This window comes from Gracilinanus agilis, chromosome 1 (assembly GCF_016433145.1).
Source record: "Gracilinanus agilis isolate LMUSP501 chromosome 1, AgileGrace, whole genome shotgun sequence".
Taxonomy (NCBI): Eukaryota; Metazoa; Chordata; class Mammalia; order Didelphimorphia; family Didelphidae; genus Gracilinanus; species Gracilinanus agilis.
Window position 1 is genome coordinate 704,301,077 of NC_058130.1, and position 27,065 is coordinate 704,328,141.

The window sequence follows — 27,065 nt, forward strand, 5'->3', positions numbered from 1 at the left end:
ATATTATTTTAAGAAGTATTCAAAAACTTAACTCTTATACTGCTAATGATTGATCCCTGCAATCTTGAGTCAAATTGAATGTTGACCTTGCCAAATCCCTAGCCCTTCCCTAAGGCTACACCCCAGAAGAGAGTCAGTTATCTCAGTCTCCTTACTTTTCCTTCAATGATCAATTAACATAGGTATCAAACATCAGTAGATGCCTTAGGCCATATCCACCCTGGATCCTGATCTAAACTCTACCTATTGTTTCAGGTTTTGGTAGTTTGCATTTTATGATGATTACCTCATAATGTTAATGTATCAGGCCACTGGCCTCTCCCCTTCCCCCCATACTGTAGTAACCCCAATAAAAAGTGACAAGAAATCAGTTGGAAACAAGCTCTTGACCATCAGAGCTTACTCGCTGTCTGTCTACCTTATGCCAAAACTTTCTGTGTCTGCGTGTCTTTATTCTCGCCTTATGTTCTCTTTCCATTAATCCTTAACCCGTAACCCATTTTCACTCAGTCCTTGGTTCCCCTTTCTGAGTGTCCAACCCACTAGGAATCTTCGTGGAGTCGGTGGACGGCTTCAAAGCCCTGGAGCATTAAAGAGATATAAGACAAACATATTACAGTGTTATGCAAGGTTCATTTTTTACTTTGTTATGGGAGGTCTAAAGGGAAGTTGAAAGCTTTCTGATTGATTGGGCATTTGTCCTGGGTCTTAAAGGGTGAGCAGAAATTCACCAGGACTCAGTAAATTGTATATGATTGTAATGGAATATTACTGTGCGGTAAGAAATGACGAGCTGGAGGAAGAGCTCAGAAAACCCCGGAAAAGACTTATAGGAACTGAAGCAGAGTGAAGTAAGCAGAAACAGAACATGGTACACAATGGCAATACAGGAGAAGGAACAACTGTGAATAACTTAACTATTCTCAGCAATATGATTATCCTAAACAATCCCAAAGGACTGGTGATAAAAAATGCTGTCTGCTTCTAGAGAAAACACTGATGGAGTCTGCATCCAGATCAAAGCAAACTTTTTTCACTTTTTCTTAAATTTTTGTTGTTCAAGTTCCATAAAAGGATTAATATAAAAAAGTAATTTATGTGATTGTACATGTAAAATCCATCAGATTGCTTACCATTTAACAGTGGGGGTAGGGGAGGAGGAGGGAAAGAATTTGAGGCTCAAAATTCTTTCTTTACATGTAACTAGGGGGAAATAAAATAAAGGCAAAAAAAAAAAAATAACTTACCAGAACAGGGGGAAAGCAGGACATAAGAAAAAAAAGCCTGAAACTGGTTAAGTGGAAGGCAGAGGCATCTAATCTAGCTAGATCACAGCACTGATGATCCTGGAATCTTGAACTCCAGCCAAAAAGAATTTAAATTTTATTTGGGATGAAACAGCAAGCCTTTGAAGATGTTTTAACAGTGTTGTGACTTAACCAGATTTCTCCCAGAGGAAGATAAATCTGACAAGTGTTGCGAAGGACTGAATGGAGAAAACTGTTCTGGGTAAGGTTCTTTAGGTCTGCAGCCTTTCATTCCAGTCTAGAACCAAGCATCTTTCTTCAGTGGTTTATTTGGAGTTATGGGATTTGGGTTGGAGCTCCTGGCTCTACCACTAACTGTCTTTGAGCCCTTTCCCTTCTAAAAATTTGTTTTCTCTCTGTAAAATGAGGGAATTGGACTAAGGAGGTTGTCTTCTCAAGGGCTTCCTGCTGGGGAGGCCTGGGAGCTGAAGTAAGGAGAGGTGAAGCTTTCAGGAAACAGCCTTGGAAGGTCAGACTGTGGGCGCCATAAACTAACAGTTGTGGTAGTAGACTCTGGGAGGCACAGATGGGCAGGGCCAGGGCCAAATCAAAGGCTGTGTAGATAGGGACTGTAAGGTCAGAGAAAGGGAACTTAGTAAAATTTCCAGTCTTTTGGAAGAGAACAATGAGCAGAAGGTGGACCCTTTGCTCCCACCCCTCCAGTCAGGCCAAGCACCAAGCACAGTATAATTAACCCTTTCTCTACAGAACAGTTTGGGAACAGAAAGGAAAGGGGTCCAGGCCAGGAAAAACATACTGTTGGGCACCGGGGTAATGGCCTGGTGAGAGAACATGCCCTGCCCTGAGGCTATGCTTTGTTCTTTTAATTTCTCTGGACCTGGGTAGTAAGCGTATGAGGGAGAAAGCTTTAGGTTGGTGGTAGTGAGCTTTTAGCCCATGAGGCCTAGCCTGAGATGGTTGCCTCTTCTGGGATTCCACAAAGCAGCAGCTATCAGACAGGCTGAGAGGCCTGTACTCCCAGCTGAGAGTCAGGGCTCTGTGGGTTGGGCACTGAGGGAGAAGGGAAGGAAGGGACTCTGGAAAGGAACTTGACCACACTGATGAGTCCCACTCAAATAGAAAATAGAACTTTTATTCTAAAATTACTGTTGGGATTGAACTTGGGGTCTGAGCCCATGGGACACTATCTGGAGTGTCGCCTGCTCCCATGTGCCCAGCACAGAAGTCAGTAGTCATCTTCTCTGTAATCCCTGGCCCGGAGTCTTGTACAAAGTTGGTTTCTGGAAATGTCTGCTGAAATGAGTTCGGTTCTGGGATTCAGGGAATAAGTGGCCTGAGGGGGGCAATGGGGAAAACAACAGAATCCCTTGTCTTTGGTCCTCAGCTTCTATTCCTAAGGTTTGGCTTTTGTTGTTGTTGGGAAGAAAGGGTCCTGGAGGTTGGGGGCTCTGTGTCCTAAGCTAACCCCAGGGCCCATCCCTGAGAGGTGGGGATTCACCCCCACCATGGGAATAAGGCACATGCCACTCCAGCAGGAATGGAGTTATTTTACTCCTGGGAAGGAAGGGGTAGCAAAGGGAAGAGACTCCCACAACAAACCCCTGAGGAATCATTAGGGGCAAAACATGTCAACGCAGTCCTGGCTCTGGTGGAAAAGCTGGTAGATGCTTGTCAGGGGGAACATGGCAAGAGCTCCCACCAGAGAACCTGCCTGGATGGCAATGCCTGCTGCCAGCAGTGCACCTCGGCCACCGCCATGCAGGAGGGAGCTCACTGCCACCTTCACATAAGAAAAGGTACCTAGGCACAGGATCCACGACAGCACCTGGAAGGGGGAAGGAGGAAACAGAGGGTTTGAGGGGTAGGCATTCCAGCCAGGAAGAAATCTCTCTTCCCCGTTCCCCAGATAAACATCAGTTTCCCCAGTCCAAGTCAGTCATTTACTCACCACAAGGACTACACCTGCTGAGGTGCCCACTAGGGGGGGACAGGGGCTCAGGGCTGCCAACACCATTACATAGGTCCCAAAAAAGGTGCCTAGTATCGAAAGGGCACCCAGACCAGGAAGGGACCTGAGGGAAGACATGGCTGTCAATCAGGGTTCTGAGGGATAGAGAAGTAGGGCCAACTTCCACTTCCCATACCACCACTCATCCACCCCCAACCCCTGGCCCACAACTTCCTCCTATGTCTTCATCTAGATCTTTGCCCGTTTTACCCTCCTTGGGCTCCCATCCCTGGGCTCTCCTGCCCTGAGCTCCCCTTCCGGGATCTACTGTCACCTGTAGAGGATGCCCATGGCCAGGAAGCAGGCGAGGGGATTGGCGGCACTGCCTAACACCACAGCCAGGTGGTAGGCATGGCGCCCATAAGGTAGGCAGGAGTAGCTCTGTATAGCAGGCAGTACCCCGTTGGTGAGGGCATTTGTGACTCCCAGCAGGCCCAGCAGGCAGGCTCCTCTGACTGAACATAGCCGAAGTGGATCTTGGACTCTTTCTTCTGACTCTGGTTCAGGTGTCCCAACCTCCTCTCCTGGCTCCCGAAGTGGTGATACTTCTTCCTCTGGGGTGGCTCCCTGCCTCTGCCCTTCATTCCTGGAGGTAGTTGTGGTGGGTATTGGTGGCAACAAGAGCAGTAGTCCCTGGAAGGCTATTGCTGAGATGGCAAGCAGGCTAGTTATCACCCAGAAGAAGGTGTTGGCTGAAAAGTGTTCCTCAAAGTAGATGGGCACCATGGGGCCTGATGGGGAGGTGTCAGGGGAAAGAGTAACATTGGGACCTAGTGAGGCTGCCAAGAAAGAGGTCCGAGGGCTGGGAGACGAAGCCGGTTGGCATTCTAGGTGACCCACACCTTGGGCCAGAGCCAGCCCACAGGGAAGCAGGGCACTAAGACCCTGACCCAAGAAAAATGATCGTAGGAAGGCTGGGGGCAGACGGGACATGAAGGGAAGAAAAGTAACATTGGAGGCACAGCAGCTCAGGGCCAGTGCAAAGGCTAATGCTAGGAAGGCCACAGCATGGGACTTCCCTGCCACAGGTACCACATGGGACCACAGTGGAGCCAGCAGCGCCATGCCCACCACACCCAGAGCCTGCACTGCCCGGATTGGGCCCAGTTCACCCTTTGACAAGCGGCCCCACAGTGTTGCAGCCAGTGGGCCCAGGTTTCCAAAGGCTACCAGCACTGACAGGTAGGAGGGGAGGTTCCAACCTGCAAAGGAGAGGAGGAAAAGCTGAGGATCAGCTTTCCCAGTCCCAATTCTTAACATGGTGTCCCTAACCTCCATTTCTACTCCCTGGTCCCTATTCCTAAGCCCTGGCCCCAAGCCCTTTCCACCTCCTTCCTCACTTACCCTCAGGCAGGTCTTTCACCAGCACTGGTAATTCTACCCAGATCCCGTTAATGGCAATCCAGGAACCCATGGCAAAGAGAGCCACCAGGATGTGTGTGAATGCTGTCTTACCATTGGGGGCCGCCATCCTGGCTGGCCTGGAGATAAAAAAAGAAGTGTCATAGTGATTTGGGGTTAAGATTATTCCTGGGACTTTGTGAGATAGAATGAAAGGGAAATAAGGACAAAGATACTAGAACTCCAGGTATGGAAGGGTCATTAGACAAGTGAGAACACCTGCACTTCAGCTAAGGCATGGAAGGTGAAGCTAATGTGGGACCATACATGTGGAGGGAAGTATGTCTTAAACTCACAGCCTGTACCCACCAAACTTCCCGGATCTCCAGAGACATATCCTCTATACCCCCAATCCTACCCCAGTACCTGAAGGTCTTGAGACTTCAAGGGCCACCTGGATTTGGGCTGGCTTTGCCGGGCTCCTGGGGCCCTAGGACTATAAACAGTCAACCTGACTAGTGCAGAACTTGAAGAGGTAGGACCCAAGGTTTCCACTGGGGGAGGAAAAGGAAGAGGAGGAGAAGGAAAAGGCCTTGCTCCGTTGGCCCAAGGCCAAGGACCTCCCCGGTACTCTGGGGAAGAATGAGGGTCTAGGGGGCTCTCAAAGCAAGTAACAGGGATGGTGAAATTGGAGGGAGGCTTGAAGCTGGAGTTGGGGAAAGGGGGTAGGTATGGGGATCTATAGGGTTCTATAGGGGTGGGGGGCCAGGGACGTCTCCGAAGGGGCACCAGGTTTCCCTTGGAGGCTCAGGGGAGTAAGGGTTGCAGGGGAAAGAAACAGAGATGGGGCGGGGTAGGCCTGGGGCGGCTTAAAGAGGGAAAAAGGAACAGGTGATGTAAGCAGAGGTGCACCTGCAGAACGGAATTCAAAGCGGGGGATAAAAGTAATTCCCTAGCCCCACTTCCGCTCTGGGATTAGGCATATTCAAGGCACCGGTGGCGCCTGACAACTCAGGGAGAAGCCCCTACCCCTACCCCGACTCCCAACATTAAGGGGAAAACTGAGGCAAGGTAGGTGGAAGTTGCTCCTCCTCCTGCTGGGCGGACCCGCTGAGTCCAAAGCCTGGGCCCGGGCGCCCACCGCGCGCCTCTCCAGGACCCCAGGGCCAGTAGGGGGGAAAGGGAAAAAGGGGGAGGGTGTGCAGCAGCTCCCCCAGCTCCGTGCAAAAGAAATGGAGGGAGCGGAGCCCGGCGACCCGGCCGGCCCCGCGGAGCTTGGAGCCAACCGGCCGGGCCTGGACCGAGGACAGAAGCGGGGAAAGGAGGGGTACCTGGGGAGAGAGGGGCGCGGGAGCACAGAGTTGGGGGGGGGGGCTGGTGGGAGGGGAGAGAGAGTAGGAGACTCACGTGCCGCGACCCGGCGCCGGCTCCCTGGGGCCCCGCCCCTTGCTCTCCTCCCGCCCCTCTCGCCAAGTCGAGCCTGCCACTCCTGCTCCGGAAGTCCTGCCCAACCGTCCCGTGCCCGGAAGTGGAGGCTGAACGCGCCGAAGACAGAAAATCTAAAAGGAGAGTGAGGGAGAGACCCAGGCCCAAGTCAGGTGAGAGACCCGACTGTTCCCCTCTCGTCTCCTCGCGAACTCCCGGGGATGTCCTTTGGGGCGTTTTAGGAACCCTAGAGCATGGACCGCACTCCTTCCCTTCACTTAATGCTTTCTCCCTCTTTTCCAGGCCTCTCCCCATCTCTAGGGACCCCTCCTAGACAGCCTTTTCTTTCCACCCGAGGACCCTTTCCCCATCGCTAGGGCTCCTTCCTAGAGAACCCCCCTTCGCCTTATGGATCTACTCTTCTGTTTTTGATTCATAGCTTTTCCTACCTGTCCGATCTCTTGATCTCATTCCTTCCTTCAGCAAGTGCCAGGCTCTGAGAACACAAGACAAAAACAAAACGAATCCCTGCTCTTAAAGAGCTTAGCTTCTACCGTGGTGAAACCACACTATGTACTTACATACAAATACAAAGTGTCCCAGAAGTCTTGGTTTGTGTATAGACAAAAGGAAGGCGCTATTACTCAGGAGAATCCTTTTAACCTTTATAACTGAACTAGGACTTTTGGGACGCACTAAATATAGACAGCAAGGGAATCCTTTTCGAGATTGACGTCCTGGTGCCACCCCTCATGTGTGGTTGAACTCCAGAGCTTTGCTTGCAATATTTTTTCCCTAATCGATCTTAACATCTCCTATGAATTCAGTTTTTATCTCTATACATATGACTATCACATCTAATCCTGTATCACTTGTGGCCTGCCAGAAATTTCCAGCCAGATGTCTCAAAGGCATCATCTCCAAAAGGAAACTTCTTTATCTTCAGTTCTTCCTTCTTCCCCATCCTCATATTCAGTTAGTTGCCAAGTCTTTTATTGATTCAGTATTGCTTGCATTTGTTTTCCCTTCTCTCCACTCAATCTGTTCAGGTTCTCATCCACTCTTGCCTGGTCTATTACAGTAGCTAATTGGTCACCTTGCCTCTAGGCTCCTCTCTTTCTAGTCCTTCCTCCAAACAAATCAGTATACCTAAAGAGCTGACCAAGTCACATCTCTGCTTAACAAACTTCAGTGGCTCCCCATTACTTTTGAAAAAATAAAAACTCCTTCTCTTGGCAGTTAGAGCCCTTTTACAATTGACTCCAATCTAGCTTTCCAAATTAATTTCATATTATTCACCTTAACATATTCTCTATTCCTGCCAAACTGTCTTTTCTTCTTGTTCACAAGTGCCACTTCCTACAGGATGCTTTTCTTGCACTCCCCCCTCCCAGCCCTTTTGATCAGTTACTTTTTATATTTTTTTAGTTAGTTTATTTGTCTACATACTTCCTGGGGATATTTCATCTCCAGTAGGATGTAAGACCCTTAAAGGGCAAGTCTGGTTTTTTGCCTTTATATCCTGGTACAACAACAGCAACAATATAGTGCCTTGTATATAGTGGGCATTAATAAGTGTTTTATGATTAAATTAGGTCATTTTGGAACTAGTTGAGTAGTCAGATTTGAGGAGCTGTTAAGGATTCAGTGTTTGTTCATTTTGGGGGTGGTCTATGAAGGAGTGCCCCAAATATAATCAAGGTATAATGTCTCTTGCTCATCATATTTGTAGATGATATTGAACCAGAAGGAATAACTGGGCAACAGTATCTGAAAAAACCTTCAACAGTCTAAAATATTGAATTGAATCTAACAAGATGAAATTTAGTAAAGGATAAACATACAGCCTTATACTTGGGTTTAAAAAAATCAGTGTCATACGTACAGAATGGATTGGAATATCTTTAGATATCAGTTTTTCTGAAAAAAAGTATGACTGTAAGTTCAACATGAATCAGTGTAATTCAGCAACAAAAAAGCACTTGGTTTTGGACTTCATTTAGAGAGGCATTGTATCTAGGGATAACTCAATTGATAGGCATTTGTTAAACATCTGGATACAAAATAGCCTATTTGCTATTCCTCATAACATGACATTCTATCTCCCATCTCTATGTTTTTGCAATGGCTGTTTTCTATAACTGGTATGTCCTTCCTCCAAACCTCAGACTCTTTCCTTCAATACCCAGTTCTAGTCCCCTCCCCTCCTCCTTCCCCTCCCTCCCTTTTACCTTCTGTATTAATACTAAGAAGAGCAGTAAGGGTTAGGCAATTAGTGTTAAGTGACTTGCCTAGGGTCAAACAGTCAGGAACAATCAGATTTGAACCCAAGTCAAGCCACATTTTCAATATGAAGTGTTTCCTGATCCTTGTTGCCAAATCCCAGAACCAGGTATTCTGCTAAGGGCTTGGAGTATTAAAACAAGTGAAACAAGCCTTACGTTTAATGATCTTACATTTTAGCAGAGCAGACAGCATTTGCCTTTATAAAATATACAGACTATACACAAAAGAAATACAAAGTATTTTGAAGTACAGATTTGATCCCAGAAGTCATCATATACATACAGAAGGAAAGCAAGGATTCCAAAGGGCGGAGGTAAGGAGGGAATGTGTTCAAGGCAAGGGAGACAGCCAGGGTAAAGGCATCAGAGGAGGAGATAGAATGGCACACATGGGAAGCAGCAAGGAAGCCAGGATAGCTGAACTGTGAAGTGAATGGAGAAGAATGGTATGGAATCAAGCTGGACATGTAGAAAGAAATCGGGTTGTAAAGAACTTTATTTTAAAAAAATAAGATTTTCATTGATATTTTTCATTTTTTGCATCACCTACATTTCCCAATGTATCCCTTTTCTCTCCTCCTGGAGCCATCATCTGTAACCATTAAAAAGAAGAAAGAAAATTTATCAAAAACTAAACTAATGCATCAAGAAGGTTGAATATCATCTCTAATATTCCATAACCATAGTTCTTTACTTCAACCAAGAAGAGAGGAAGGTACCTTCTTATATTTTCTCTTTGGACTAAATTTAGTCATTATTTCTTCACAGAATTCAATTTAAGTTATTCTGTTGATATTTCCATTTATATTATTGTAGTCTATGTTTATATTGTTTTCCTAGTTCCTCTTCATTTTGCATCATTTCGTGTACACAGTCATCATATTTACTGTTTTTTTACAGTACGGTAATACTTATATACATCTTGTTTAACCATTCCTCACTGGACACTTATTTCTAATTCTTTCCCACTACAAAACATGCTAATGCAGATATTTTGAAGTATATGACACCTTTCTCAGTCAGTCAACAAGCATTTATTAAGAGTATACTACATGCTAGGCACTATGCTAAGGGGATACAAAGAAAGTTAGGAGAACCATCATTAGATTTTATTGATTAAGAGAGTGACATGATCAGATTTGTGTTTGAGGAAAATCATTTTGTTATCTGTGGAGGATTGCTTGGAATAGGAAGAGACTTGAATTAGGAAGACCAATTGTGTGACCATTGCAATAGTTCAAGTGAGAAGTGATGAGTGCCTGAGCTAGAAGTGGCTGTTTGAGTATAGAGAAAGAGTTGGATATAAGAAGCCCTGGAGGGGGCAGCTGGGTAGCTCAGTGGATTGAGAGGCAGGCCTAGAGACGGGAGGTCCTAGGTTCAAATCCGGCCTCAGACACTTCCCAGCTGTGTGACCCTGGGCAAGTCACTTGACCCCCATTGCCTACCCTTACCAATCTTCCACCTATAAGTCAATACACAGAAGTTAAGGGTTTAAAATTTAAAAAAAAAAAAAAAAAAAAAAAAAAAAAAAAAAAAAAAAAAAAGAAGTCCTGGAGATGGAAAAAGCAACTGATTGTATTAGTGGAGTGAGAGTGAGGAGTCATGGATGATATCAAGATTACAAAACAGGGACACTGGAAATATGGTGTTGCCTTCTAAAGAAATAGAGAAGTATGGAAGAGAGAGGTAGATTTGGAAGCTATGATAATGAGTTCCGATTTAAGCAAAGATCAGTGTTTGAATACTACCTCATACAGTAGCTGTGGACAAGTCACTTACAAAACTTCAGGTTTCCTTGAGAGGAGCTTTAGTATCCTTATTATAAAATGAGGGGCTTGGAATTGACCTTAAGGCCCATTCTAGCTCTGAATTTATGATTATGGTTGTTTGTCTTCAGGATATCCCATTCAAAATGTTCAGTAGCCATATGGTGATGTAGAATTGGAGAGAGATTGGGACAAGATTCATAAATATGTGAGTCATTTGTATAGAGGTGATTACTGACCTATGAGAGGAGATGAGGTCATCAAAAGGGGATTTAAAGGGAGAAAAAGATCCAGGACAGAATTCTTGGGGAACCTCCATAGTTAGGGGAGGGTAAATGATATGGATGCTGAGTCAGCTAAAGAGACTGAGAAAGAGCAGGCAGAAAGGAAGAGAACCATAGGAGAGTGCTTAGGAAGTCCAGGAATAGACAAAGGATGGATGGGAATCAGCAGTGTCCAATGTAGTGTCCAAAGCAGAGAAATTAGGAAGGATGAGGTCAAAGAAAGACCCTTGGATTTGGCCATCCAGAGATTGTGATGGAGAAAAGCAGTTTCATTTTAGTGGTAGGGCCAGAAGCCAGATTACAAAAGGTTGAGGAGTGAGAGGAGAAAAGGAGACACTAAGTTTAATTTTTCTTAGGAGTCTGGCTGAGAATTGGAGACGAAATTCTATCACTACAGCTTGAGGAAATAATAGGATATAGTGAAAAATTTTTTAAGGATCAAGGAGACCTTGGGCTTGTTTGAAGAAATTAAGGAATATATAGGGAAGGAGTGAAGATTACATAGAGAGGGAATAATTGAAGGGCCAATCTGCACATGAGGAGGGATCAGGATTGGTAAAAGGAAGGGGCCACTTTTTATCTCAGACTGGAGGAAAGGAGGAGAGAATGAAGAATGATGTTGAGAGATTTTGAGATAAGAGGGAGCCTCAATGGTATGTTAAAGACCTGAAGATTCACAGAATCATAAAATTTGAGGTAAAAGGGACCTCAGCAGGGTTCAAATCCAACTCCTACCCAAAAGGAATCCTCACTTATCATATACTCAACAAATGGTAATACAGCCTCTGTTTGAAGACACTCTTCCCACCAGGAAGGACAGAAGGAAACATTTGAAACATTAGGGGAATGGGATAATAAAACACAAATAAATGGAATGACACAGAGCATTGAATGCCCAATTGAAGTTAGATAACATACTCATATACCAGTTTTTTAATCCATCGTTTTGCATTCTTTGCTCCTATAAAAGAGTGCTGCTATAAATGTTCATATATATTAATCCTTTATTTCTAGAGGTCTTTGAGTACTTTAGGATACTGAGATTACTGGGTCACCAATTCCAGATGGAAATCAAAATAGGTGGACCATCTAACACCATCACCAAGGGTATATTTGTCAGTGTGTCCCTCTCTTCCCACAGTTTCCTACAGGTATACCTTTTTCACATACTAGTCCTTCAGATGTCATATAAGACCAAATCCCCCTATGTCTTTTTTCCTCCAAGCTAAATTTCCCTGATTCTTTTCACTAGTCATGATATATTTACCAGGGTTGCCCCTGGACTGCTTGATTCCTGAACATGCTTCAGTTTAACAGTATTCTTCTAAAAAAAGTAGTGCCCAGTACTACATTTGGTGCTTCACATATAGGCCAAATGGAACAGAAAATTAGGAATAGTAGTATCACCTCTTTTTGTTTGGATACTATACTTCTCACAGCAAGGTTACATTATCTTTCTGACCATTATGTTTCACAGCTGACTCATATTGAACTTGGAGTCCACAAAAAACCTCAGATCTTGTTCACAGGAATGTTAGTTATCTGTTCCATTATCTGTTCATCCCAGATATACAGATGCAATTCATTTTTTCAATCCAAATGTCAGACTGCATATATCCCTTTTACATTTCATCTGGTATAATTCAGCCCATTAGGCTTTTTAAAATCTTATTGTTGAGTGTTCTAATTATCCCTTCAAACTGTGGAATCACAAATCTTATATACTGTCTCATTCCATCTCAACCTTTCGAGGACTTGGGGAAGTTTCCATTGAGTCAAACAGGCCAATAATACTTAAAGGAATAGGTCTTTATGGTACATTTTAACTCACACGGGGCAAGACCTAAGGCCTAAAATGAGACACCAAGGAAATATAGGGCAACAGGGAAAGTATACAACAAAGAGGTCTCTCAGGCTCTAGGGTATGGTCTTTAGGTCATGGGAGGAGTTGGGTGGGGAGGGGTTACTGCTGGTCCTTCAGAGAGATTGCCCTTGGACTTGGCACACCCTCATCTGCCAACTCTACTCTGCTACTTCTCACTGTAGAGGAGGTGGGTGGCATCTGGTCTCCTCCACTCCAGGGTAGTTTGGAAATGTAGCCGAGGGCCCTGATAAGGAGGTGGTACTCATTTGAGTATTTCTGATTGTTTTCCCATCTCTGATGTCATAGGCAGAGTGAGGCTAGGGACTGACTGATTATAACCCGCCCTACCCCACCCTTACCATACAAGCATGAAACATTGCAGTTTCCAGCAGGAGGTATGGAAGTTTCCAGGAAAAGGCAAGGTAGTGAGGTGTTGGGTAGGAATAGAGGATGTATTAGAGAAGAAGCATCCTCTTACAATAAGTTTATGAAACTTAGTCCCCAAACCAAAGAGGGGTTTTTTGACTATTCACACACCACTTACCTTTACCCATGTCACTGACAAAAATGTTGAATAGCCTAGAACCAAAAGTGGAATCCCTCCAGCAGAGACTTCTCTTCATTTTGACATTTAATATGTTAATGAGTATTTTTTGGGTTCTAGCATTTAACTAGTTCAGAACGCACCCAGTTGTACAAATCATTTGCCCTACAGCTTTTCTTATCTTGATCACAAGGAGAGTAGGAGAGTTTTTCTCAATCAAATGTATTCCTAAAATCTATGTATATTTTATCCTTAGCATTCCCTGATTTCCCATCCCAATATATGTTTATAGACTAGTACCAAAAATTTCCTTCTTTGGTACATATCAGACACTATGCCTTCTCATTCTGAATAAGTCACATCCTTGAACTTTGAAAAATCCTTCTTAGAGGGTCTGTTCCAATGACGTCAAACTCAAAAATACATAATAACTTAGAAAACAAAAAATTAACACTCTGTTGTATGGTACTTATTTTGTTAAGCATTTCCCAATTATATATCTTTTAAACCCTTACTTTCCATTTTAGAACCAATCAATAAATACTAAATATCAATTCCTATGCCCAAAGGGCTTTAAAAGGATGCATGCCCTTTGATCCAGCAATACCACTATTAGATTTGTACCCCAGAGAGATTAACAAAATTGGGATGAATCTGTTTGCACAAAAATATTTATAGCTACCCTTTTTATGGTGTTAAAAATTGGAAAATGAGGCAGTGTCCTTTGATTGGGGATTGGCTGAACAAATTGTGGTATATAATGGTGATGGAATACTATTGTGCTATAAGGAATGATGGACTGCTTGATTTCTTTTAAGAACTGGAAAGACCTACATGAACTGATATGGAGTAAAATAAGCAGGACCAGGAGATCATTATACACAGTAATTGAAACATTGTGGGATGATCAAATGTAATAGACTTTGCTACTAATAGCAATGCAATGATTCAGTACAATCCCAAGGGACTTATGAGAAAGAATGCTATCTACATCTAGAGAAAGAACTATTGGAGTAGAAATGCAGAAGAAAACATGATTTATCACTTTATATGGGTATAGGATTTGGGGTTTTGGTTTTTAAAAGATTATTACAAAAAATGAATAATGTGGAAATAAGGTCTTGAGTGATAACACATGTATAACCCAGTGGAATTGCTTATCTCTGGGACAGGGGAGGGAAGGGGGGAGGATGACAATGTGAATCATGTAACCATGGGGAAAAAATATTTTTTAAAAACCCTAAATATCAATTCCAGACAAAAGAGCAATAAGGACTAGGCCATTGGGGTTAAGTGACTTGCCCAGCTAGGAAATGTCTGAGGCCATATTTGAATTTAGGACCTCCTGTCTCTAAGACCTGATTTTCTATCCACTAAGCCACCTAGCTCTTCCCTTCCCCCATTACATTTTAATCTTGTTCAAGTGGATCAGGAATTTTGACAGCTCTGATCTACCCAACAGGTTTCCTGGGTCTTTTAATATTTTGTCAATACCAGTGCAATATTTAGATTATTGATCTGTCCCTCTTTCATGTTACACCTTAGTTATTTTTATGATACTTATATATGTCATCTTTGGAAATATGCTATTATTGTCATCAATTAATCAATAAGCATTTATTAAGTATGCTATATGCCAAACATTATGCTATTTACTGGGGATACAGAGACAGATAGAACAATTCTTATTCCCAAAAGCCTCTATACTATGCAGGGATACAATGTATAGGTATACAAGTATATACAAAATAAATATAGAGTGATTTTTGTAGAGAGAGAGCACTAACAACTAGTAGAATCAAGAAAATCTTCATATGAAAGGTGAGACTTGAGCTGAGTCTCAAGGGAAGTAATTCTAGAGGCAAAGGGGAAAAGGACATGTTCTTGAGGCATTGGACATGGATAGGATGACATATGAGGAACAGGACCATTTGGCTGGATCATAATATGTTGAAAAAAGGAATAATATAAAATAAGCCTAAAAAGTAGGTTAGGGCTAGGGTGTGAAGGGCTTTGAGAGGCAAACAAAGGAGCTTATGATTTATCTTATAATAGGAAGCAACTGAGTATGAGAATTGTAGTCAGACTTAGGCTTTAGAAAAAAATCACTTTGGCAGCTGTGTAGAAGGTGGTTTGGAATGAGGAGAGACTTGAAACTAACAATTATTTGGATGTTGCAATAACTAATTAGGGCCTGCACTAAGGTGGTAATCTGTAAATAGAAAGAAAGTGTTGTATATGAGAGATGTGGAGGCAGAAATGACAGGGTGTGGTCACTTTGGGTTTGTGGGGTACAGAAAAGTGAGGAGTCATTCGGCATGTACTTTTCACTAGTCTAGTGACAGTGACCTTACCCCTGCAAAAAATGGGTTTAATCTGGTGTGACATGGGGACTTCACGTGGGCTCTTAGTCATAACAAATTGTTCCTAACAAGTGCCCTTTTCTTGCTTTTTTTTAAACCCTTACCTTCCATCTTAGAATCAATAATATGTGTTGGTTCCAAGGCAGAAGAGCTGTAAGGGTAGGCAATGGGGGTTAAGTGACTTGCCCAGGGTCACACAGCTAAGGAAGTGTCTGTGGTCAAATTTGAACCCAGTACCTCCCGTCTCTAGGCCTGGCTCTCAATCCACTGAGCCACCCAGCTGCCGCCTAGTGCCCTTTTCTTAACACTGATCCATCTGGTTTCTTTTGTAGGATTCCCCTAAGGGGGTACCATTATGATTTGCCCACTTTCTTGAGAACATGGAGGAGGTCCCTGAGGAGTCCAGCAATGGAATGGCCTTACCTCCCCAAGAGGATTCCAGTTCATCGCAGCAATCACAGTTCAAGTCCAGTAAGAGATCAAGGCCCTCAGTTCCAGTTGGGTCCCCACAGAAAAGAAAGAAAAGAAAAAGTTCATGGAGACGGCCATCTGCAAGAGTTGGCTACCACATTCATGAAGCCGAGGACATGTTGCTGATTGTACCCAATCTGGAAGAGCCAGCACCACGAGCCCACAGGAAAAAGTCCTGCCATCTCAAGAAGTTAGCTCGGCCTACTATCAATGTCCACCAGCATCGTCGGGCACGTCGGGGACGTCGAGTACGGACTCCACACAATGTAGATCTCAGCCTAGAGCAGGAGAAACAGTCTCCTCCTGAAGACAGCACTATTTCAGGGCCAGGTTGGGGAAACCACATTCCTCTGGAGATCTTGGTTAGAATCTTCCAAATGGTAGTGGCATCTGAGGGGGCAGTGCCCTTCCTTTGCAGGTATCCAATCATTCCCTGAAAGGCTGGGTTAGAAAGATTGTTATGGGTGGGACTGGCAAGGCAAGTAGGGGAGGCAGCTATTTTATTTTAGTGCCCCAAGTGGGAGGTGCAAAGGATGAAGGCATTGTGTTTTTCAGAGCTGCCCGTGTGTGTCGCCTCTGGTACGATGCTACCTCCCACTCTGTGCTGTGGCAGAATGTGTCTCTGGCCCCACCTTGGCCTTCTCACTCAAAGGGTCCTATGTCAAAGGTGGAGAAGAGAATTCTTAGTTCTCTGGAGTGGCTGGTGCCCAACAGGTGAAGAGAATGCTTCTATCCCACCAAGCGCGAGATTTCTATCAACCTTTTTCCTCCTTTGACCTATCTGCCCCTCTTTGGCATTAGCTTATCTCCACATTGAGACTACCCTTAAAGGGTCATAATCCTTCCTGCTGAAGGGAGTAGTCATGGAAAGGGTTACTCCTGGTACCTAGAACCACTCTCTTTTCAGGAAGAATTGCTCCCCCTGGGTTCTCCTCCTTTACCTGGATGAGAGAAGATAGAAGGGGTTGGAGGTGTGGCTCTCTGATGCCATTTTTTGTGAGGAGATAAGAGCTGAATATGAGATCTTGGAAAGAGATGGATACATACTCATTTCTTTATGGCAGATTTTCATTACTCCGGGAGCTCTCTCTATCCCACTGGAAAAAACATGTACCTCTGATGCTAAAGGTGAGAAGATTGGGATGGAGGGCTGGGAAGGGATATGCCTGGCCTCTCACTCTGACATGTTCCTCCTTAAACTGAAAGACAGTTTATTCTGTTGTTATCTGTTAGTATCAAATTGCTTTGTAGGTGCTAGCCCAGTGATTCCCAAAGTGGACGATACCGCCCCCTGGTGGGTGCTGCAGTGATCCAGGGAGGTGGTGATGGCCACAGGTGCATTTATCTTTCCTATTAATTGCTATTAAAATTTAAAAAAATAATAATTTTCAGGGTGCTAAGTAATATTTTTTCTGGAAAGGGGGCGGTAGGCCAAAAAAGTTTGGGAACCACTGTGCTAGCCTATTAACTTCCTATTAGTTTGAACCTTTCTTATATAGGCCAGGAGGAGTGTTCAGAGGGCAGGAATTCTTCCTGCTATTTATCCTCCCTCTGGTCAGGATCAGAACAGAAGATTCAGACCCCTGAGCAGAACCCCTCTCTCCCTTTAGACAACTAGATGGTACAGAGGACAGAACTCTGGGCCTAGTGGTCAGGAAGACCTGAATTCAAATCCATCCTTAGAGACTTACTAGTTGTATGACTCCAGACAAGTAATTTAAAATCTGTTTGCCTTAGTTTCCTCAGCTGTTAAATGGGAGTAACAGTAGCACCTACCTCCCAAGGGTTGTAAAGATAAAATGAGATAATATTTGTTAAAAAGTGCATAGTGTAATACCCAGCACCGAGTACTATTTAAATGCTTATTCCCTTCTCCCCTCTTCCCTCCCTCCTATATTTTATCTTCTCTCCCTCCCATCTATCATCTATTTTCCACTCTCAAAAGTTCTCTCTTGAATTTAGAGATGGGGGACATAGGAACCTGAGGAAAAGAAAAGTGGGTCCCAGCCTTGGTTGAACACCCATGGGTGTGGACAATATCATTGCTTCTATTATAGATCAGCCATATCACTCCCTTGTTCAAGAAGCTTCAATGGCCCCCAGTTGCTTCTAGGATTGCATACTGTTTTCGGTTTGGCAGTTTACATTCTTTACAGTCTGACTTTGTCATCTTTCCTGACTGATCACACATCACTCCCCATCATACACTGCTTTGTGTTGTAGCCAGATTGGATGGCTTGCTTGTTACCTATACAGGCTATTCCTTCCCCCCCTTGCATACCTTTACACAGGGATGCCGTGCTTGGAATATTCTCCCTCTTCACCTATATTCTGTAGAGCCCTTACCTTTCTTCAAAGCATAATCCTGATACCTTCCCTCTTCCCCACAAGATTTTCTCAGTTCTCCTAGATGTTTATATTCTTATTTTCACAAAAACCTCCAACAAATTGTTGGGTATAGGTCTTGTTTCTTGGGGAGGCAGTCTGCTGGCCTGGGTGGAGCCCATGCCAGAATCTGGGAAGCCAGCCTTTGGCTGGTGGACCCTCTCACTGCCTTAGCTTGTTCAGCCTGTAAGTTGCAGAACATTTGCTGATCTGCTTTGGGACTTTTCCCAAAGCAGAGTCTAGATCAAAAAGAAATGTATGAGTTGTTCCCTCCCAGTCAAATGTAAACTTCTCCAAGGCAAGGGACTTCTGGTTTTCTCTTTCTTCCCAAGGCCAATTCAGCCCTGCATCTGCTCTAGGAGGGTGAGTAATACTATATAGGAATATTGACTATTCAGAGTCTAAGTGAGGATTGTGGGGAACACTGAGGCAATAAGAGCCACAATCTGTAGCAGAAGATAATTTCACTAAAGCAAGAGAAAAGATAAATGATAGGGAGTCGACTTTTCTCGCAGCAGGGTTTGAAAGGCCCTGAAAACATCCCTGCAGAGTGACCTGGTTATTTGGGGAGGTCCTAGCATCATGGAGTTTGAGCTAGGAAAAATGTTAAATGGAGTTATTTGGAGATCAGGTCTGTAATTGGATCTTGTCCAGTGGTTGTTTAGATGTTATATGGCACATGACATAAGGAAATTCTGGGCTGGGTTCAATCATAGATCACTGCATGTCTGAAACCAAGAGAGACCTTTCATTCATTCTGTCTTCATGTAAATAAACTTTCACAAATTCCATGTCTGTTACAAGGGAGCAGGGGAAGTTACACAATGGATATTTCCTCAGGGAAAGGAGAGGATATGATATGCCTCTGCTTACATTTGGCCTTTGAGGCTGAGCCTGCTTTACACTAACTGGCTTTGGGTAGCTTCCCCTGCGTGAGGGAATACTGCCCCTGACATACCTTGGATCTCTCTGAGCACTGTCCCATCTAGCACCACCCTGCTCAACTCCAGACACATGGATGTCTGATTATGTCTGAGGCAAGGGAGTATAGGTCTCTTTTAAGTTTAAGATAGTGGGATTTGGGTCTGGGCTACTAGCAGGTTACAAAGTATTTTTGGAGGAGATGCCTGTCTTCCTTGGTTGAGTCAACAAATTCAAATTCAACAAACATTTACAAATATAAAAATGAAATAACCCTTACCCTCAACGAGTTAACTTTTTTTTTTTAATTTTTTTTTTTAATTTTTTATTTTAAACCCTTAACTTCTGTGTATTGACTTATAGGTGGAAGAGTGGTAAGGGTAGGCAATGGGGGTCAAGTGACTTGCCCAGGGTCACACAGCTGAGAAGTGTCTGAGGCTGGATTTGAACCTAGAACCTCCCGTCTCTAGGCCTGGCTCTCAATCCACTGAGCTACCCAGCTGCCCCCAACAAGTTAACTTTTACCTAAGGGTGGGGGCTTGGGAATAAGACCTATGAAGAAATAAGTATAATAAAAGTAGGAAACAAGCATTTAATAAGTATTATTTAGTATGTACCTGGCCCTCTGCTACATGCCTGAGATATAGATACAAACAGTATATAGTATGAGGAAGAAGGTATTGGCTTGAGGGTGTGATTTTTAAAGGCCAAAAAGCTGAAATTGGACCTGAAAGAGGAGAGGAATATTCCTAGGTGAGCAGACCACAGGAGCAGTAGACTGTTCTAGAGCAAGGGGTCTCGAGGTCCTGAGAGAAGCATCAGGATGAAAGGAAGTTATGGTTTTGAAGTCCAGATAGTGAGGGATAGGGATATGGGATCAGAATCTCTAATACAAAGTAGAGAGTCATGTGGACAGAGGTGAAGGCTACACAAAATATAAGCTATTCAAAATGGAGTTTGGGGGGAGCATAACTGACTCCATCTTGTACTATATTTTCTGTTGTTAGATTTCTTATTCTGTGTGACACCAAATATTACTACTTCTCTCCCCCAGTCACTCTATAGCTACAAAAAGAAAACCCACAGGACTTTGAATAGTTCCAGAAACTATCACACTTCTTTTTACCTAATTAGGCACCCAGGAGGAGACAGATAAAGAAGAGACTACCTTCTGTGGTCTGGTGTAAATGACTCTGCTAAAAGCCTTTGGAACAGTCAGAGCATCCTTTTCCTTTTGCTAAAAATACACTTTTTCCTGACCCCAAACCATTTGCCAACATGACCTGCCTGATCTGATCCAGTCTTCAATACCCCCACCTCCTGCTTGCTATGACCCTGAAAATTCTTGCCAGAGGCTCTTGAGCTGAGCCTCAAAAGAAGGCAAAGATGAGGAAACATGGTAGACATGGGGTATAGCCTGTGCCAATGAACAAAGACAGAAGACAGTATATCAATTAGTATTCCCATTTGACTAGATTGTTTGTTGTCTTATATAAAGGGAAATAACAGGAAATATGGGCAGGAAGGTAATTGGGTGCCTGAGTTAAGAGAGTAGACGGGTTAGGATTGGATCAGGCTGGGCTTCAGCTTAGCTTCTCTCCCTTGGGGGGGACCAGAGGATTCTAGAGGGGTATTAGAGTTGGCCCATAATGGGAGGGCATCGGTGGTGATGATGTACTTGTCTGATGCCAAAATCTTATCTGTCCTAATAGGCTGTTGGTGCATCTTGCCCCCACCTCACATCTCTCAAGCTTTCCCACTGTCAGTCTGTGACAGCAGAGGCCTTGGTTAGCCTGCTCAGGACCTGCCCCAAACTAGATAGCCTCAACCTGCAGAACTCCCAGGTAAGTACCCTTTCTCACTTATCTCTGCTCCTCTCCAAATCACTGTTCCCATTCAGCCTCACCACTAAAAGGAGCCTAGCAATGATCTGCTCCATGTTTGTTTTCAGGTGGAGCCAACAGCAGTCGTTGGCTTTCTGGAGGCAGCAAACACACAACTCCGACAGCTGTGGCTAACTTATAGTAGCCAAATGACTGCCATTATCTCCTTACTGTCGGTGAGCCTCACTTGGAGGAGTTGGGAGAAAGGATGGAGCGGGGACAGAGGGAATATGGGAAAAGCTGTTTTAGGGAAATGGGGACTTCTTTTCCTGTGCCTGAACCACTTTCCTACTCCCTAATCTTTTTCATTCCTGGTCTTTCTGGCAGAATGGCTGCTGTCCCCAACTCCAGCTCCTTGAAGTGGACACAGGTATAAAGCCCAATAGTCAACACTTTCAGCTGCATATTGAAGCTCTACAGGCTGGTTGTCCCAAGCTCCAGGTACCCTTTGTCTTCAGGTACTCCCATCCGCAGCTGTAGGTATCTCCCAAGACTCACCTACAGCTGTTGTTAGTATTCCCTGCCCCAAGTATCCCTCATTCTCAGTTACTTTTATTCCTGGCTACCAGTACCAGGCCTCTAGTCCCCAGTAGCACTTCTGTCCTCAACTACTGGTATGCTTCTGTTATCATACTACAGTTGCCTCCCCTCTTGCCTCCTACTTCATTTCCCTTCAGTTCATACTATAGCTATCCCTATCTTGAGTTCTGCTCTATTCACCTTTATTCCTAGGTATGTATCCCCTACTCTGCCTTGGTTACAAAGTAAAGCTGCTTCTTGGTATTTGTCTGTTCCTTCCCTTGCCCTCTGATCTCTCTTAGCCTAAAAATTCAACTCTGAGCTCCTACCACTTGGAGCATCTAGCCAGCTTTGAGCCTGGGTCCCCTTATTTCATTTGCAGGTCCTGCGGTTACTGAACTTAGTTTGGTCCCCAAAGATGGGAGGGCGTGGGGTAGCCCTGGGCATTGGTTTCCCAGACCTGGAAGAGCTCTGCCTGGCCACATCCACAATCACCTATGTGAGTGATGAAGTCCTCTACCGCCTGCTACATGGGTCTACTCACCTGCGGGTGCTGGACCTCCGAGGCTGTGCCCGCCTCACTCCTGCAGGCCTGGGCCGCTTGCCTTGCCCTAGTGAGTATTGTGCCTGATGTGTCAAGGGGCTTGGCCTTCCTCACCTGGCCCTGCCTGGCTTGGGGAGCATGGGGAGCAAAAGGGGGTGTTTAAAAGGTTCTAAAGGCAGTTGGAATATAGGAGAGAGCGCTGGGCTTGGATCAGAGAAGATGAGTGTTCATTTCCTGCCTCTGACATGGATTAGCCATGTGATCAGAAGCAAACCACTTCATCTCATCAGATCTCAGTCTGTACAATGAAGGGAATAATGCCTGTAGTGCCACTCTCTCACGGTTTTGTGGTGTGGCTTAAATCAGATAATAAATGCAAGGTGATTTGTAAACTTTAAAGCGTTCTATCAATATTAGTTATTATTTGTAGTAATATAAATAATTATTATAAGAGAAAGACATCACAGGTACAAATAACTAATACGCAATATTACATGGTCAATACCTCAGAAAAGTATTATATGGGGCAGGTAGGTTAGGTAGCATAGTGGATAGAGTGCCAAGCCTTGAGTCAGGAGGGCCTGGGTTCAAATTTGGTCTCAGACATTTCCTAGCTGTGTGACCCTGAGTAAGTCACTTAACCCCATTTTCCTAACCCTTGCCACTCTTCTGTCTTAGAACTGATGCTAAGACAAGGTAAGGGTTTTAAATTAAAAAAAAAAAAGTATAGTATTATATGAGAACAGAGCAGGAAGATGATTTTCAAATGAGGAACCTACTGGCACCAGGGGTGAGGAAAGCTAAGCCAGAGATCCCGGAGAAGGTGGGAAACATAGGAGTGGAGGATTTGAGAATTGGTATGGTTTTTAACCTTAGGGTATAGATAGGAAGTCTGCCCTGAAGGTTCAAGTCAGTGTTTCCAGTCTGTACAACTCTAATCCCTCTTCCCCTTTTCCCTCTACTCAGATGTAGAACAGCTACACCTGGGTCTGTATGGCTCAGTAATTTGGGTGGCTCTGCCCAAGGACGGTAGCTCCTTGATCACATGGAAGTGGCGTCGGACTCTCCAAGAGCTAGACCTGAATGGCCAGTGCTACCATGAAGAGGATCTGAAGCAGGCCCTGGCAGCTTTTTCAAGCATAGACAGTGGGCACAGCCCCATCCTTCGCTCTCTTAGCCTCAAAGGCACCCAAGTTACCGTGGCAACTATCAGGTCAGGACCTAGGCCTGTAGGCTCACATCTTTTTTTAAAATTAATTTATTTTAAAGTTCTTTTTTTCCATGTTTCCATGATTCATTTTCTTTTCCCTGCCCTCTTTCCTCCCCTCTCCCAGAACTGACAATTCCACTGGATTGTACAAATGTATACTTGATACCCATTTCCATATTATTCATTTTTGCTATAGAGCAATTAAAGCCATAACCTCAAATCATATACCCATATATACAAGTGATAAGTTATATGTTTTTCTTTTGCATTTCTACTCCCATAGTTCTTTCTCAATGTGGATAGCATAAGTCCTTCAAGAGTGTTTTGGAGTCCATTACATTGGATAGTTCCACTATGTTTCACTTTCTGTGTACAATGTTCTCCTGTTTCTGCTCATTTCACTCTGCATCAGTTCATGGAGGTTCTTCCATTTCATATAGAAATCCTCCAGTTCATCATTCTTTACAGCACAGTAGTATTCTATTACCATCATATACCACAATTTGTTTAGCCATTCCCCAATTGAAGGGCACCTCCTCATTTTCCAATTTTTTGCTACCACAAAGAGCATGGCTATGAATATTTTTACACAAATAATTTTTCATCATTATCTCTCTGGGGTACAAACCTAGTAGTGGTATGACTGAATCAAAGGTCAGGCAATTTTTTCAAGTCCTTTGGGCATAATTCCAAATTGCCTTCCAGAATGGTTGGATTAATTCACAACTCCACCAGCAGTGCATTAGTGTCCCAATTTTCAGGCTCTACATCTTTCCCATGTCACATTCCCTGCCTGGGCTAGTCTAGTGTTCTTGCCCCAAAGCTCTTTCCCTTACTTCTTCTCCAGCTTTTCTTCTCTCTTTTCAAGCCCATCAGTTTATGATTCTCTTCTCCTCTTCTTTCCTCTTTTCTTTTTTTTCCATCCTTTTTGAACCCTCCTCTCCCTGAAAAAAACAAAAACAAACTCTCTTGCCTATTTGCTCTAGAAATGCCTTTCCTCTGTTATCTCTGCCTTTCTGAAATGTTTCTTTTCTCTCTTGCCCAAAACATCTATCCCTCAGAACTTGTTTCCTTCATTTTCCCTGTCTTCCCTCTACCAGTTCTTTTACTCTTCTCCCCAAATCCCCCTTAACTTCCTTTTGCTCCAATCACAAAACACTTCTTTCCCTCCAAATTTTCCTTTCCTCATTTTACAGGGAAGACTCAGGAGCACCTCCTTCCCTTGATTCCTTAACCTCAGCTCAGTAACCATGGAGTAGTTTCTATTTAATATGCATTTGTTTAAGGCATGGGACTTGGCTGTATTCAGCCACAGCTCTCTGAGGGCTGATAAGTTATGGGACAAAGAGCCAGTTCAGATGCTCACTGACTGCCCCTTTTCTGTCTCTCCACAGCTCTGTGATCAGCAGCTGCCCAGCACTCAGCTACCTCAACCTGTCCTCATGTCGATACCTTCCTCGGGGCCTGAAGAGAGCCTACCGAGGCCAGGCAGAGATCCAATGGTGCTTGGACCAGCTGCTTACCACCTTCTAGGACCCAATTAAAGCCTCTCATAAGCCTCACTGTCCCTGCATCCCTTCTTGAAGAAGGTGGTTCCTGTCTCTTCCCTTTTTCCCATTTTAAAAAATATTAAAGATTTTGTAGGGGGCAGCTGGGTGGCTCAGTGGATTGAAAGCCAGGCCTAGAGACAGGAGGTCTTAAGTTCAGATCTGTCCTCAGACACTTCCTAGCTATGTGACCCTGGGCAAGTCACTTCACCCCCATTGCCTAACCCTTATCATTCTTCTGCCTTAGAACCAATACACAGTATTGATTCCAAGACAGAAGGTAAGGGTTTAAAAAAATTTTGTAAAATTAAAATCCTTTTCTAAAAATAACAAGAATTATATCCATCCTGGGGCAGGAAGGCAGAGGTCTGAGGGAGTTGAAGGTGATTTCAAATGTCCAAAGACCTCTTAAAGTCAAAGATCTCTTAAAGTAAAAAAGCTCTGGATGAAATCCTTTTTCTTTTGTATGAAGTCTTTCCTGATTCCTACCCTGCAACTGCTAGTGTCCCCTTCCCAAGTTTTCTTTTTTTTTTTTTAACCCTTACCTTTCATTTTAGAATCAATACTGGGTATTGGTTCTAAAGCAGAAGAGCAGTAAAGGCTAGGCAATGGGGGTTAAGTGATTTGCCCAGGGTCACATAGCTAGGAAGTGTCTGAGGCCATATTTGAACCCAGGACCTCCCATCTCTGGGCCTGGCTCTAATTCCACTGAGCCACCTAGTTGCCCTCTCCTCCCAAGCTATCTTGTATTTAACTACTTTGTATATATTTGCATTCACTTTATATTTATGCTATCTATATTTTTATATCTATATTTTATACATTAGAATGTAAACTGCTTTTGAGAGGAATTTTTTCATTCTTTATACTTGTATTACTAGGGCATAGTACCACGAGAGGCATAAAATGCCTAATAAATATTTGTTGATTGATTGATTGGAACTTACCTTCTTCCCTGTATCCATGTAGGATATGGAAATAAAAAGTCTAAGCCCCACAAGTCCTTCTTTAGCCCTATTCTGGAAATCCTCCATTGAAAAGTCATACTAACACACTAGAAACCTTCCATTTGCTCTTTTAACATGGTGATCCCACTGTATGCAGCCTTTGGTGGTCTAACCAAATGTTTATTTTTCATTTTTATTGAAAGTTATATTGATAAAACAATCTGGTACTGACTAAGTGAAAGAAGGGTGGATCAATGGAATAGACTTGGGGTACATGACCTCAGCAAGTTAGTGTATGATAAACCCAAAGAGCCCAGCTTTTGGGACAAGAACTCACTATTTGACAAAAATTGGTGGGAAAATTGGAAAACAGTATGGGAAAAATTAGTTTTAGATTAACATCTTACACCCTATACTAAGATAAATTCAAAATGGGTAAATGACTTAAATATAAAGAGTGAAATCATAAATAAATTAGGTGAACATAGAATAGTATACCTGTCAGATCTGTGGGAAAGGAAGGAATTTAAAACCAAGCAAGAGATAAAGAACATTGCAAAATGTAAAATGAATGACTTTGATTATATCAAATTAAAATTTTTGTACAAACAAATCCAATGCAACCAAAATTAGAAGGAAAGCAACAAACTGGGAGAACATTTTTATAATAAAACTCCCTGACAAAAGTTTAATTTCCCAAATATATAAGGAACTAAGTCAAATTTACAAAAAAATCAAGCCATTCCCCAATCAACAAATTGTTAAGGGACACGAAGAGGTAATTTTCACAGGATGAAATCAAAACTATCAATAAGCACATAAAGTGTTCTAAATCCCTCCTGATTAGGGAAATACAAATCAAAACAACTCTGAGGTACCATCTCATAGAAGAATGACCAATATGGCAGCAAAAGAAAACGTTGGATAAATGTTGGAGGGGATATGGCAAAATTGGAACACTAGTGCATTGCTGGTAGAGTTGTGAATTGATCAACCATTCTGGAGGGCAATTTGGAACTATGCCCAAAGGGCTTTTAAAAGACTGCCTACCCTTTAACCCAGCCATACCATTGCTGGGTTTGTACCCCAAAGAGATAAAGAAAAAGACTTGTACAAAAATATTTATAGCTGCGCTTCTTGCTGAACAAATTGTGGCATCAGATGGTGATGGAATATTATTGTGCTGAAAGGAATGAGGACCTGGAGGAATTCCATGTGAACTGAACGACCTCCAGGAATTGATGCATAGTGAAAGGAACAGAACCAGGATAACATTGTACACAGACACTGTAAGAGGGGATACTAGATATTTAAGGTTTGGTCACTAGAAATTGATTAACTCGATTTCAAAATAAAATAGAACCAAGTCAGGATGACTTTTGTGGTGGTTTATTTACAATTAGGAAGGTTGAAGATAGGGAAGTTGAGAGAGAGAAACTGTCCCAGACCAGGTAGGAATTCAGAGGCCCCAGCAGAGGGGCACAGATGTG

At 43.5% G+C, this 27,065-nt stretch overlaps 2 protein-coding genes across 6 annotated transcripts; one reads left to right on the forward strand and one right to left on the reverse strand.

Moving 5' to 3' along the window:
- Positions 1–2,384: 2,384 nt before the first annotated feature.
- On the reverse strand, positions 2,385–4,926 carry SLC52A2 (solute carrier family 52 member 2). Of its 4 annotated transcripts, XM_044658338.1 has the most exons (5): positions 4,621–4,926; positions 4,060–4,478; positions 3,551–3,981; positions 3,217–3,340; positions 2,385–3,093 (listed from the first exon to the last, which is right to left on the reverse strand). In XM_044658338.1, exons 1-5 carry the CDS (start codon positions 4,745–4,747, stop codon positions 2,881–2,883), a joined length of 1,314 nt encoding a protein of 437 aa, XP_044514273.1. In that variant the 5' UTR covers positions 4,748–4,926; the 3' UTR covers positions 2,385–2,880. The 4 variants fall into 4 exon arrangements, with proteins under 4 accessions (XP_044514273.1, XP_044514275.1, XP_044514274.1 ...); XM_044658340.1 differs by lacking the exon at positions 4,060–4,478 and having other exon boundaries at positions 3,551–3,923; XM_044658339.1 differs by having other exon boundaries at positions 3,676–4,478.
- A 1,185-nt stretch (positions 4,927–6,111) lies between these two features.
- Positions 6,112–24,716, forward strand: FBXL6 (F-box and leucine rich repeat protein 6). Of its 2 annotated transcripts, none has more exons than XM_044658341.1 (10): positions 6,112–6,215; positions 15,481–16,037; positions 16,175–16,333; positions 16,684–16,747; positions 20,638–20,769; positions 20,877–20,984; positions 21,136–21,249; positions 21,710–21,941; positions 22,838–23,084; positions 24,476–24,716. In XM_044658341.1, exons 2-10 carry the CDS (start codon positions 15,529–15,531, stop codon positions 24,612–24,614), a joined length of 1,704 nt encoding a protein of 567 aa, XP_044514276.1. In that variant the 5' UTR covers positions 6,112–6,215; positions 15,481–15,528; the 3' UTR covers positions 24,615–24,716. The 2 variants fall into 2 exon arrangements, with proteins under 2 accessions (XP_044514276.1, XP_044514277.1); XM_044658342.1 differs by lacking the exon at positions 6,112–6,215 and adding an exon at positions 8,930–9,042.
- Positions 24,717–27,065: the final 2,349 nt, after the last annotated feature.